Here is a 14,182-nt window from a genome sequence, read left to right as displayed (position 1 = left end):
ATGGCATCTCCTTGTGTTTTAGATTGGCATTTCCCTAATGACTGATGATGTTGAGCATCTTTTTCCATCCTTATATTGCCATTTGTATATTTTCTTTGGGAAAATGTTTATTCAAGTTCTTTGCCCATTTTTGAATCAGTTTATTTTTTGTTGTTGTTTTAAGAGTACTTTATATAGTCTAGCTATTAATCCCTTATCAGATATGTGATTTGCAAATATTTTCTCCCATTTTTTACTTTGTTGTTAGTATATTTTGCTGCACAAAATTCTTTAATTTTAATGAAGTCCAATTTATCTATTTCTTTCTTTTGTTTTTGTGTCTTTGGTGTCATAACCAAGAAATCATTGCTTAATCCAATGCCGTGAAGTTTACCCTCTGAGTTTTCTTCTAAGAGTTTTATAGTTTTAGCTCTTATGTTTAGGCCTTTGATTCATTTTGAGTTAATTTTTGTATCTGGTTTAAGGTAAGGGTACAACTTGATTTTTTTTTATGTGGATCATTAGTTTTCTGTACCATTTATCGAAAGGATTGTCCTTTCTCCATTGAGTGGTCTTGGCATGCTTTATTTTGACAGTTTTTGCCAGCATTCTTGTTTTTATGGAGGAGCAGATTTTCACAGGTCTTTACTCTGCCATTCCGGAAATGTCTCTCCTTCACAGAAGTTTTTTTAAGCTAACCCAAAGAACCAGAATTGTTGAATTATAGGGTATGACAATTTTAAATTTACTGGAGACTGCAAAATTGCTTTCCATAGTTATACCAATTTATATTTCTATCAACTGTGTATAAGAATATATTCCCTTCACAATATTGCCAAAGCTTGTTATTTTCAGACAGATTTTGCCAATCTGTCGTTTAAAAAGATATCTCATTGTTTTGGGGCTCCGGGTGGCGCAGTTGTTAAGCGTCTGCCTTTGGCTCAGGGGGTGATCCCAGCATTCTGAGATCGAGCCCCACATCAGGCTCCTCTGCTAGGAGCCTGCTTCTTCCTCTCCCACTCCCCCCTGCTTGTGTTCCCTCTCTCGCTGACTGTCTCTGTCAAATAAATAAAATCTTTTAAAAAAATGATATCTCATTGCTTTAATGTTCATTGCAATTGTTATTAAGGATATCTAGCATGTTTTTATTTAAATGGTGGATTATCTAATTTCCCTTTCTATAATTTGCCTATTTATATCTTTATCAATTCTATTGCAAGTATATTTTAGATAAATTTATAGGTAGAAAAGTGCCTATATTGTTAATTCTTTGTCAGATTTGTTTTTAAAAAGGTAATTTTTAAAAAGTATATCATAACTCTCATATAGATATAAAATAACAAAAAGGATTTAAACCGAAGAGTGTTCAAAGGATAATCTGAATAAATAACCCATATATAAGCAATCAGGAATGTTAAAATGAATTTGCTAATAATTCTAAACTCATCATCAGCTATAGGGCAATAATCAATTACATCTCCACTGAACAAAATATATTTGCATATCTATGGACAAACAATTTTTTATAAATTAAATAATTATAAAATAGCACAAAGATAATGAAGGGCAAAGGCTCTTCTGTAGAATCAGATAATCACAGAAGGAAGGGTCTGTTAGACAACACCCACCATTACATTGAAAATATACTTCAGTAATCTTTTTTGTTCATTTTGAAGTCTTTTACAAAATTTCCTGATGTATGATAATTTATTCTGTAGAAGGACTATCCCATTTTGTTCAAGAATGGAACTCTGAAGCTTGGAGGGGAAAGAGAACCTGTTCCCAGGCCCAAAAAATGGCCAATTGCCAACATTCTGGCTCCAGGAGCTAATAACATTCCTGATACTTTCATCATTGGTGGGCCCTATGAGGAAGAAGAAGGAGAACTCAACCACCCTGAGGTGAGAGAATTACGCAGTTTTTTGGTGATAAACTAAGTGCACCAACAGATGCTAAAACATTTTTAAAATCACTCTAATTTATATATATATGTTACTTGTTAAAATAAAACAATTATCTAATGCTGATGAAAACGTCTCCTGACTTCTTAAGTTCAACAAACAAAACAACTTATTAAATTCAAATTTACTCTTTATTTTAAATTATTTATTCATTTAAAAAATTTTTAAAGATTTTATTTATTTGAGAAAGAGAGAGAGAGCATGAGCAGGGCAGGGGGAGGGGTAGAGGGAGAGGGACAAGCACACTCCCCGCTGAACAGGGAACCCTACTCTGGGCTGGATCCCAGGACCCTGGGATCATGACCTGAGCCAAAGGCAGACACTTAACAACCTGAGCTACCCAGTGCCACAGATTTATTTATTTTTGAGTGGGTAGTAATATGGCCATAGATTATGCATATAAAAGCAAATATATATACTCAAAGGAAAAAAGGAAGACTCACAAACAAAAACATTTAGAAGAGTGAAGTTTCCTTGCAAAGAGTGCGAAGGAGTAAGATTTCAGAAAAACTGACTCACAGACATCAGCATAGTTAAAGTCAGGGATAAACTGTTTTTCTTTAGGAAGTCTAGATTTATAGGAAGTATTCAAAATCTTGTTATTTTCAGAACTAGAACCCATCAAGAAAACATTTTTTTTTATCTCAGAGTGTAAAGTGTTTATTTATTTTTATTTTATTTTTCAAGGTTTGTTTATTTTCAACTGAGTATCTAAAATGCTTAATCATATTGAAAGCAGGGAAAAATGACAGTTTTGCTTTATATACACACATATATACATACATGTATTCTTTCCCTATTGTTTGTTTCTTTGTTTTTTACTGAAGTGGTGGCATACTCACTGTTTCTCAACTTGCTTTTTAGTGTATCTTGGTGATTTTTCCACATTGCTACCTAAAGAACATTCTTATTCTTTCTTTGCGCTTGCTGTATGGCATGACATTATATATGGACATACTTAAATTCACTTAACCAGTCGCCTATTGGTGGATATTTAGGTTGTTGAAAGTATACTTTTCTTTTTATTTCTCCCTCCCTCCTTCCTTCCTTTTCTCTCTCCTCCTTCCTTCCTTCCCTCATTCTTTCTTCTTTTCTTCTTTTGTTCTTTCTTTCCACATCCTATACTTGTCAAGAACAGGGAAAATGCTGCAAACACAGTTGCAAATGTTTCTTGAATGAGTTAATAATCATTAGTGGAAACATTCAATAAAATAATTTGTAAAATGAAGATGGTTGAATTATTTTAAGTATCTATTTTAATAGTTGAAATAAATCAGACAATTTTTGAAAAACATTGTGCAGTGTCTTCTCTCATCATTGTGATTAGTGAAAATTCATCCTGTTCTTTGATTTATATTTTTATTTAGATCAGATATTTTATTTTACATATTTGGATTTTATATTACATTTTGGTTTATTTATTTTTTTTCTGTTTCAAGTTTTTATTTAAATGTTAGTTAGCATGCAGTGCAATATTAGCTTCGGGAGTAGAATTTAGTGTTTCATCACTTACATAAAACACCCAGTGCTCATCACAACAAGAGCCCTCCTTAATTCCCATCATCCATCTAGCCCATCCCCTGCCCACCTCCCCTCCAGCAACCCTCAGTTTGTTTTCTATAGTTAAGAGCCCTTTATGTTTTGCCCCCTCTCTTTCTTTTTCTTTTCCCCTATGTTCATTTGTTTTGTTTCTTAAATTCCACATTTGAGTGAAATCATATGGTATTTGCTTTCTCTGACTGACTTATTTCACTTAGCATAGTTCACTCTAGTTCCTTCCACATCATTGCAAATGGCAAGATTTCATTCTTTTTGATGGCTGAATAATAATCCATTATATATATTTTTTCATTTAGATCATTAGTTCTCAACCCTGGTTGCTCATTTGAATCACCTGGAAAGCTTTTAAAACAATAACAAGGGCGACACCCTAACTGAGATCAATGACATAAGAATTTACTTTCAAATTATTATCACTGTCCAGGTGGTGATTTTTTTAAAAACTCCCAGATAATTCTAATATGCATCCAGGGTTGAGAACTGGATGATTGAAGTTATATGAGTGAATATTTGGAACTTAGTACTGGATTGATGTAAGGATATAAATAATTTATATTATGTACTTTATTAATGGTAAAGTACCCTAAAATTTAAGATGTGGTAGTATTTACAGTAGCAGTCATACTTATAGCAGTAATAGTAGTAGTAGTAGTAGTAGTAGTAGTAAAAGTGTTGTGATCAAATCCATCAAAAGAATGCCCCACAGATTGAGCAGAATGAAGCCAGGGTACACGGAGAAAACAAAGTCTCTTACTGTTTTGCAGGACAGAGAATTTAGGAACCAAGCAGAGTGCATAAAGAAAAGGATTATTTGGGACTTGGAAAGTCGCTGCTACCTTGATCCTCCCGCAGTGGTCAGGTAGGAAGAGGAAGGGAATATGGCTAACCACCAAAGACTGTGGGTGGGAAAAAATGCTACTTTTGTTAATTTTTTCTATATTTGAGTTAAGGTTATCTGAGAATCTCTTCCACCATATTTGCTAATAACAGAGGCTTTTAGTGATGGTGGCTTAACCAAGGTAGGTTCTGATTTCTTTTCATATAAAACAAGTCCAGAGCTGGTATGTATGGTAGCTCCACAGTGCTATCAGGTATCCACACTCCATCTGTCTTTTTGCTCTCCCTTCTTTAACATGTGCCTTCACAAGGTTGCCTCTGGTCCAAAATGGGTGTTGGAGCTACATCCTTCACATTCACATTCCTTGCAGAAAGTTGGAAGAGGGGGAAGTGTTTGTGGATAAAAAAGGACACATGCTGGCTGTCTTAGCCCCCCTTATAGAACCTTCCTAGAATCTGCAACCTCAATTTATATCTCAGTAGCCATCTCTAGATGCACAAGAGGCTGGGAGTTCTTTTTTGTTAGACACATTGTTACTCAGACTAAATCAGGAGTTAAATACTAAAGAATAGGGCACTTGATATTGTTTGGGTAACTACCAATCTCTGTTACAGTGACCTGGGGGTTAGGGAGAGGATGAGAAATAGAGGATTATCAATATATTTGAGGAACTCTGGTTTTCTTTTTCAATTCATAGACTATTTTTAAAAACAGCGTTAGAATTGCAGAAAAATTGACCAGCCATTTCAGAAAATTCCTATGTACCTCTGGTTCCCCACATTACTGTGGTGTATAATATAAATATACATCATTGGGTTTGACTTGCTGATAATTTTGTTGAGGATACATTGTTGCTATTGTTACTTTGAACAGTTATCTATTTGATCATTTTAAAATAAGAAAAATTTGAAAATTTATTTTACCTTGATTTTATTCTCTGATTCTCTTTTCTTAATGCAGATCCAAGTTTCTAACCCATATCGTTTTCTTTTCCTCTGAAAACTTTTAGCATTTCTTTCAAGGCAGGTCTACTGGCCACAAATTCTCTCCATTTTTGTTTGACTGAGAAAGTCTTTATTTCTCCTTCACTTTTGAAGGATAATTCCTTGGACACAGAATTCTAGGTTGGTGGTTTGTTTTTTTTTAAAACTTTGAATATTTCATTCCATTCTTTTCTTACTTGCATGGTTTCTGAAGAGAAATCCAATGTAATTCTTATCTCTGTTTCTCTATAGGTAAGGTGAGTTTTCCCCCCTCTGTCTTCTTTAAAGATTTTCTCTTTCTCTTTGACTTTCTGCAGTTTGAATATGATACGCCTAGGTGTAGATTTTTTTGGTATTTATGATGCTTAATTCTCTCTGATCTTCGTATATCTGTGGTTTGGGGTCTGTCATTAATTTAGTAAAATTCTCAGTCATTATGACTTCATGTATTTCTTTTGTTCCTTTTTCTCTTTCTTCTTTTGCTATTCCTGTTATGCCTTTTGTAATTGTTCCACAGTTCTTGGATATGGTGTGATGATTTTTTCATTTTTTTCTCCTTACCATTTTAGTTTGGGAAGTTTTTATTGACATATCTTTGAACTCGCTGATCCTTTACTCAGCCATGCTCAATCCACTAAGTCCTTCAAATGAATTCTTCCTTTTTGTTGCTGTGTTTTTAATTTCTAGCACTTCTTTTTTATTCTTTAAGGTTTCCATCTTTCTCTTTACATTTCCATCTCCCTATTACATTATCTACAGGTTGTCTGCTTTTTCCATTAGAGTTCTTAACATATTATCATAGTTATTTTAAATTCCCTATATGATCATTTCAAAATATGTGTCATATCTGAGTCTAGTTCTTATGTTGTATCTTTTCTGTATTTTTTTCTTGCCTTTTAGTATTCCTTGTAATTTTTTATCAAAAGCTGGACATTATGTATTAGGTAATAAGAAATGAGGTAATTAGGGGTTTTAGTGTGAAGTTTTCTGTTAATCTGGCTAGGAGCTGGGCTGTGTTTAATGTTTGCTGTATCTGTAGGTGCTAGGGCGTTCAGTTTCCTTTTTTGCTCTTCCCCTGTTGTGTTTCAGTTTGCCTAAGAACTTTTCTTAGGTAGAGTCTGTATTTTGCAGCCTCTCTGTTATAATCCATTGTTGTTTTACTGGAACCGTGTTGATATGGTGGGAAGGTGTTGGGAAGCGGGAAGTGTTTTATAATCCTGTGGTTAAATCTCAGTATTTTAATGGTTTGACTCCCTGGGCTGTGACCTTCGGAAGTGTTTAACAGCATTTTTTACTTCTTCTTATGCGAGACAGGAAGGCTAGGCAGAGCTGGAGTTGTCTAATTGCCCTTCCCCTGGGTCAGATAAGGCTCTGGTAAAGTCTTTTCCCTTAAAGAGTAGGCATTTGTTATGGATGACACTCCAGGCATATTTCAAAATGGTTACTTTTCCCTTCTTTCTGCCTAAGAGGATTTTTCTCATATCTTCACTATGAATATTTGATGTGCCCCCTTGATTTAAAACCAAAAAACGATGGGCATCCCCTAAGACTGGGTTCCCGGGAATCTATAACTCTGGCTAATCCAGCCTCCAGTTTGTTTAAAGTGTTTCATTAAAGTGTTTCCCTCCAGTTGCTGGCTCAGTTGCTTGCTCCTACCTGTAAGCTGATCTCAGCTGTGATTCTCTATACTTGCCTTATCTCCAAATTTCAGGGTGGTGATTTGTCCCACGAACTTAATTCTTAGATGGATCTTAGAAAGGTCATTGATTTTTCAGTTTGACCAGCTTTTGTTTTGTTTTGGTTTTGTTTTTGTTCTGAGAACAGGAGCAACAACTTCTAAGCGCTTTACGTGTCAGAGTTGACACTGTAAGTCCTACTTTATTTTTCCACAGGAGAAATAAACATATTTTATACTATTTGCATACTTGTCTGATGATTTCTTTAGAATAAATCACTAAAAGTGTAATTTCTGGGTCAAAGATTATGGCCATTTTTAAGCAATTGCCAAATTGCTCTCAAAAATGTAAAGTTTGCCTCTGCTAGCAGTACAGTAGAATTATTTTTGGAATTTTATAGATTTGGGAAGGTTTAAAAAACCCACCTACCTAATAAAAATGTTAAATATGTGTGCATATTCTGTTATTTTTTTAAGAGTTATTTATTTTGAGAGAGAGGGAGAGAAAGAGTGCGGGGCTGGGGGGGAGGGGTGAAGGAAGAATGAGATGGGGAAGTCTCCCAAGCAGGCGTCACACTGAGCCCTGAGCCACAAGCCGCTCAGTCGGGCGGGCGGGAATCAATCCCACAAGTCCAAGATCAGGCCTGAGCCAAAACCAAGAGTCAGTTGCCTAACTGACGGCACCACCCAGGTGCCCCTCCATTACTTTTTAAAGGAGAGGAACACTTCCCCTTAAATTACATTAACCATATTTTTGTATGTAATGCTAATGGACTGATTTTTGATTTGCAGTTTTCAGAAGCGAATTGCTGATTGTCGATTTTGGCCTGTAGAGATCACAAGAGTTCCTCTGACTACTGCACCCAAAGGGAAAGCTGCAAAATTTGATAAGGTTAATTTGTTCACTTAAAAACATTTATATAAGAAATGTCTGGTTAGTTCCAACCTTTTATTCTGCTTCTAATTCTGAAACCAAGGGAGTGTGTGAACTGAAGTGGCTGCTCGCTAGAGCGACCGACTTAACCTGATTGGCCAAGTAGTTTCCTGGTGTTAGCACTGAAAATCTCATGTCCCAGGATACTCTCCTGTCCCTGGCAAATCAGGATAACTGGTCACCCCAGCTCCCCAATGTCCACTAAAAATTATTTAGACTTTATTCCTGGACATCCTATTTCCCTTTAGCTCTTTATTATAGTTTTACCATCAATAAAACCACACAAAATAGCCATTTTTATAGGTCACAGTAGTTAAATATTGGCAATATGGTTCAACCTAATGCATCTTCCTGAATTTCTTTTAGACATCCTACTTATAATGTTTTAGCCTGCTAATTAGAGTAATAGAATTCATTAATGTACATTGTTCTGAAACATATGTGAAAAGATAGGCATTGTGAGCCTAGAACATGTTCTCTATTGTTTTATTTGTGCATGTCTGGTCTTCTGCTTGTTCATAAACTCGTTGAGAGTAGGAATCCTGTCATAAACTGCTTTGTATCCTCCACAGCACCTAGCATGATTGGTGGTATACAGCAGATACTTAACAAGTACCTAAATTATTTTACTGATTTTTAAAATATAGCTTTTTGCATAATAAAATACTACTGCTAGTAACCATTTCTCTCTTTGTAATATATAATGTACATTGGCTAACTTTCCTTAACAGCACAATATTACATGAACATAGGACTTTTTAATCTAATTTCTAATTATTATAATATGTGAAATCAAAGAGACTACTTTAAATCTTGTGGGGATAAAATGTGTTTTCTTTCACTAAATTGATTTTTTCTCTATTAAAGTTTTCTATGGCAAACCATACATCCATTAAAAATTATGTTATATTAATTAACATGTAATTCATCTTTGAAATGGGAGTTTAGATGAAATTAGAGATGACAAATACATGATGGGAGACTATCATTCATTCTCATCATCCATGGCAGATATTACTATTTAATCAAAACATTCTTTCTTTCTGAACTCAGATAAGGATACAAAATCTTTCTCAATACAGTACTCTGAAACAAACCCACCAATTTATTAGAATTTAGGCATAAGTTAAAGTCTATTTGTCATCACTGGTCTGGATGATTTGTAAGGTCCCTTTCATTCATAAAAATCTGTAAGCTAAAGCTAAAAGCCACAGCTTCTGATTCTTTTACATTTTCTTTGTTTTTATTTTACAAAGCTTCACTTTTTCCTTAGAAACAACATGATAAAATGGACTTTTTGGTTGAATACATATATTATCGATTAATTTGAGTACATGTTGATCTAACTACTGCCTTTACTATTTGTTAACACTGTTTATATGCATTATTTCAGTGATCATGTTATTATTAAACCCATTTTGAATATAAATTAGATCCAAAATATCTATGTTACTGGCCCAAAGCCAATAGTTAAGTAGCATAGCTAGTTCCTAAAGCCAGGTCTTTTAATGACTAAGTCAGAGCTCTATACCTTATGCTACATTGCTCTGTAGCACTAACAGCTCTCTGGTTTTATTCCTTTAGGCTGATGATGAAAGTCAGCTTTCATTTCATGGTGTGGCTTATGTTAATATGGTCCCATTGCTGTATCCAGGTGTGAAGAGGATTCGGGGAGCTTTTCATGTTTACCCTTACCTAGACAGTACAGTCTATGAAAAGGTAAGAAAAAATTGTATAGAAGGTATTATCCTAATTTATCCTTTATGTATGTGTTTATTTACATCTTTAGCATACACATCTTTGCAATTGAAATTTGGAGCCAGTTGGTATACTAGGATGTTAAATATAGCACCTTGCAGTCATTCTGTCATTGAACCTTAAAAACTTTAGGATAATGAAAAACCAAAAGCTGGAAACAACCTAAATCTCCATCAATAAGTGAACAGAAAAACAGATTTTGTTGTATATCTATATAATGAAATACTACTTAGTGGTAAAAAAGGAATGAACTATTGATACATGCAACATGGATGAATCTCAAATGCATTATGCTAAATGAAAGAAGCCAGATAAAAGAGAGTACATAATGTATGATTCCATTTAAATAGAATTCTAGGAAAATAGTCTGTAGTGACATAAGCAGACCAGTGGTTGCTTGGAAACAGGAATAGAGTGAAGGATGGATTTTAAAAGAATGTGAGGAAAGGATTAGGGATGAGGGAAGTTTTGATTATCTTGATTGTGGCCATGGTTTCACATGTGTATTCGTGTGTCAAAATTAATCAAATTGTATACTTTAAATATGTACTTTATTATATTTCAGTATTATTCAACAAAGTCAGATACACAATCTTTAGGATAATGAAAGAAGTCTATTGTGTTAAGTATGCAGAAACATAAATCCATGAGCTGATTAATGAGCTACAATATGGTTCTTTCCATTTTCAGGTGTTAAAATCTTAAGATCAACTATCTATCTTTTTATCTATCTATCTATCTATCTATCTATCTATCTATCTATCTATCTATGTCTATATGTCTACACCTAAATAGGGAATATATATATATAGGATATATATGTATATATGTATAAAATAAATATATGTATATACATGTGTATATATATATATATTTTACCTCCAAACAAAAAGTCAGTTTTACCATGTTGTTTCTTAGGAAAAAGTGAGTCTTTGTAAAATACAACAATAATAACAAAAACATATTACTGTTTCATCATTATTAGGACAGCTATTTTTTAATAATAGAGTCATAAAGACCTATCATCTATTTATAAAACAATTGAATAGTAAATTCTTCCTATATAAGTATCCTGTAATCAGAAATCACACTTATAGGGATGTATCTTAAGGAAATAATTTAATAGGATCAGAAACTCCATATTAATAAAAACTTTTTGGGATCTCTAATAGTAAAAACTAAAAATAGGTTTAAATGTCTACTAATAGAGAAAGGCTTAGTAAATTATTATAAATAAAAATGATATAATATGTGTCCATTAAAAAAGATAATTGTTAATGTTTTGTAAATAGTTAAATGGAAAAAAAGAATGCCAAAATGTTACATATAGCATAGATCAAAATTAATTCCAAATGAGTTTATTGAAATAGTTAAATGTGAATATAAAAGTAGAAGTGGCTATTAATTAAAAGATACAGTTTTAGGGAAGATTTCCTAGGCTTGAAAACAATGAAAGATATAAAAGATTTAGATTACCAAAAAGTGAATAGCTTCTATATGTAGATGAAATCATCATAAACAAAATTACAAAGTAACTGAAAAACTGGGGGAATATTTGAATACATATCTGAAAGATGGCTATTATTCCTAAAATATAAAGCACTTTATCAAATTGATAAAAAAATACACAATTTTTTTTAAAGGGCAAAGTACATGAAACAGCAGATCACAAAAGAAGAAATGCCAATGGTGAATAAATATAAGAAGAAACATTTGGCCTTATCTATAATCAAAGCATTGCAAATTAAAATAATAATAAAATATCATTTTACCTGTAAAATTAGACAATTCTTTAAAATATGATAATGCCCATGGGTGGCAAAGGTGTGGTAAAACCACTCTCATTCCCTCCTAGAAGTGTAAATCAGTACAAACCGTCTACAAAAAAAAAATTTTTTTTTGTCAGTATGTATTAAGAAGCTTAGAATACTTAAATCTTTTTCCATAGTATTCCTACTTCTAAGAATCTATTTTAAGGAAATAAGTAGAATTTTATCCAAATTTTACTACATGAAGATATTCTCAGGAATCTGAGGGAAACAGTGTATCATAATTGAAAGGTTATAGGCCTTGATGTCAGTCAGCCTCTAGTTCGAATTCTGGACCTGCCATTCACTAGCTGGGTGACTTCAGGCAAGTGACTAAGTTTCTCTCAACTTTAGTTTATTCATCAGTAAAATGAAGACAATGCTCATTTCCTAAAGTGGTTTTACATATTAAATGAGGTAAATTATGTAAAGCATTAGGGATATAGTTGACACACAAACATTTTTACCTATTACTTTTATTATGTCCATATGGTGGAGAATATTGTACATATATTAAAAATTATCCTTATGAACATTTTAAAAACGTGAGAGGATGCATGTGATAATCTATTAAATAAAAAATCAGGATATAAAATTACATTCAATATGATCACAATTTCTAAAAAATATATAATCTTAATTTTAAAAATATATAGAAAGTGTTAGGAAATATTTCTGTCTATGTCTGAGTGAGGAGGTTGTCAAAATTTCTTCCCCCAAAAGCAACTATAAAGCTGGACAAATTGACAAAAAATCATTTCAGCAAATGACCAAAGGCATCAACAAACTGAGAAGTATTAATGCATGAGAAACTATGGAGTTTGAGGCATTCTTGCTTAGGGCTAGTCCTAAAACTTCTCTAAGCTCTTCCCTACTCCATTCCTTTGGCTTAATCAGTGCAGTGATTCTTCTAGGACAGGATAGGCTATGAGGACCAGCAACTTTGCTGCCATAGAAGATTCACACAATTTGAAGTAGTGGGTTAAGGACCCATGCCCAGTGATGTTGTTGGTTGAAATGGAGATCTTGGGGAGAGCAACCAACATAATTGTAATGGGAGTTCCAGGAGAGAGAGAGAGTAAGAGGCAAAAATGATACATGAAGAAGTAATGTCTGAAAATGTCCCATGTTTGATGAATACATTAATCTATATATCCAAGAAGTTCAGAGAATCCCCGGTAGGATAAGCATACAAAGATCTACAATGTAGACATTATAATAAACTGTTAAAAGACAAAGAGAAAATCATGAATTCAACAGGAGAAAAACAACTCATTGGTTATAGCGGAGCAGTTATATGGGTTATAGTTAACAGCTGATTTTTCTTCTGAAACAATGGAATCTGGAAGGCAGTGGAATAACATATTCAAAGTGCTGAATGAAAACTCCAGCAATCAAAAATGAAGGTGAAATAGGGGTGCCTGGGTGGCACAGCAGTTAAGCATCTCCTTTGGCTCAGGGCGTGATCCCGGCGTTATGGGATCGAGCCCCACATCAGGCTCCTCTGCTATAAGCCTGCTTCTTCCTCTCCCACTCCCCCTGCTTGTGTTCCCTCTCTTGCTGACTGTCTCTATCTCTGTCAAATAAATAAATAAAATCTTAAAAAAAAAATGAAGGTGAAATAAAGACATCCCAGGATTAACAAATATTCAAAGACTTTGTTACTAACAAATTGTCTTGCAAGAAACACTAAAGGAAGTTCTTCAGCTTGAAAGGAAATGGCACCAATTGCTAACGTGAGTCCACCAGAAGAAATGAAGAACACTAGAAATGGTTAAGTTTAAGTTAATATAAAAGATTTTAGAAATATATTTTTTCACTTTTACTCTTAATTTCTTTGAAAGACATTATATAAAGCATTAATTATATTGTTGGGTTTATAACATGTATAGATTTAATTTATATGATAATGGTAACAGAAAGGAGGGATGGTAGTATGGAACTACAGTGCACTAAAGTTTCTACATTATACCAGAATTAAGTTAGTATCAATGTGATATAGATTGTGATTAGTTAGGATGGCTAAGAAAATCGTGTGTGTGTGTGTACATATACATATACACAAATACATATGTGTATAAACAAAGGAATTAAATGAGAGCATCACAAATATTTAACATAAAAGAAGGCACTTAAAGGAAGAGCAGAGGAACAAAAAAGACAAAATATATAGAAAACAAATAGCAAAATGGCAAACATACATGTAAATACTTCAACAATAACTTTATATGTAAGTAGCATTAAACACCCCAATGAAAGGATAGAGATTACAAGACTGGATTTTAAAAAATCAAGATTCAATAATATGCTGTCTAAAAACAGACACACTTAGATTCAGATACACTTATATTATAGTAAAAGGATGGAAGAGATATACTATGCGAATGGAAAATGTAACAGAGCTGAGTGGCTATATTTATATCAGACCAAAGAGACTTCAAGGAAGTATTACTAACAACATAGAGTGGCATGTCTGAATGATGAAAGGGTCAATTAATTAGGAAGATAGAATTTATGAAGTATTGTATATAATAAATATATAAATTATAAATGTCTACATACCTAACAACAGAACCTCATAGTACTTGAAGCAAAATCCAACATATTTGAAAGGCGAAATAGATAATCTGATGGTAACATTTAGAAATTTCAATATTCCGGTCCCAATACTTCGTCGAAAAACTAT

The 14,182-nt window shown here is 33.3% G+C and overlaps 1 protein-coding gene across 3 annotated transcripts in view; it reads left to right on the top strand.

Annotated features, from left to right (window-relative positions):
* CFAP70 (cilia and flagella associated protein 70) overlaps window positions 1–14,182 on the top strand; it is an 89,743-nt gene that overhangs the window by 26,097 nt on the left and 49,464 nt on the right. For all 3 annotated transcript variants that reach the window (XM_034662685.1, XM_002920403.4, XM_034662684.1), the window contains exons 7-10: window positions 1,698–1,880; window positions 4,265–4,359; window positions 7,789–7,888; window positions 9,515–9,649. In XM_034662685.1, the coding sequence (XP_034518576.1) occupies window positions 1,698–1,880; window positions 4,265–4,359; window positions 7,789–7,888; window positions 9,515–9,649 (513 nt within the window). The remainder of the gene's footprint in view (window positions 1–1,697; window positions 1,881–4,264; window positions 4,360–7,788; window positions 7,889–9,514; window positions 9,650–14,182) is intronic.

The sequence above is a fragment of the Ailuropoda melanoleuca genome, chromosome 6 (assembly GCF_002007445.2).
Source record: "Ailuropoda melanoleuca isolate Jingjing chromosome 6, ASM200744v2, whole genome shotgun sequence".
In the NCBI taxonomy this organism is placed as follows: domain Eukaryota; kingdom Metazoa; phylum Chordata; class Mammalia; order Carnivora; family Ursidae; genus Ailuropoda; species Ailuropoda melanoleuca.
The sequence above is the reverse complement of the archived record's forward strand: the minus strand, read 5'-3'. Positions and strand labels throughout refer to the sequence as shown.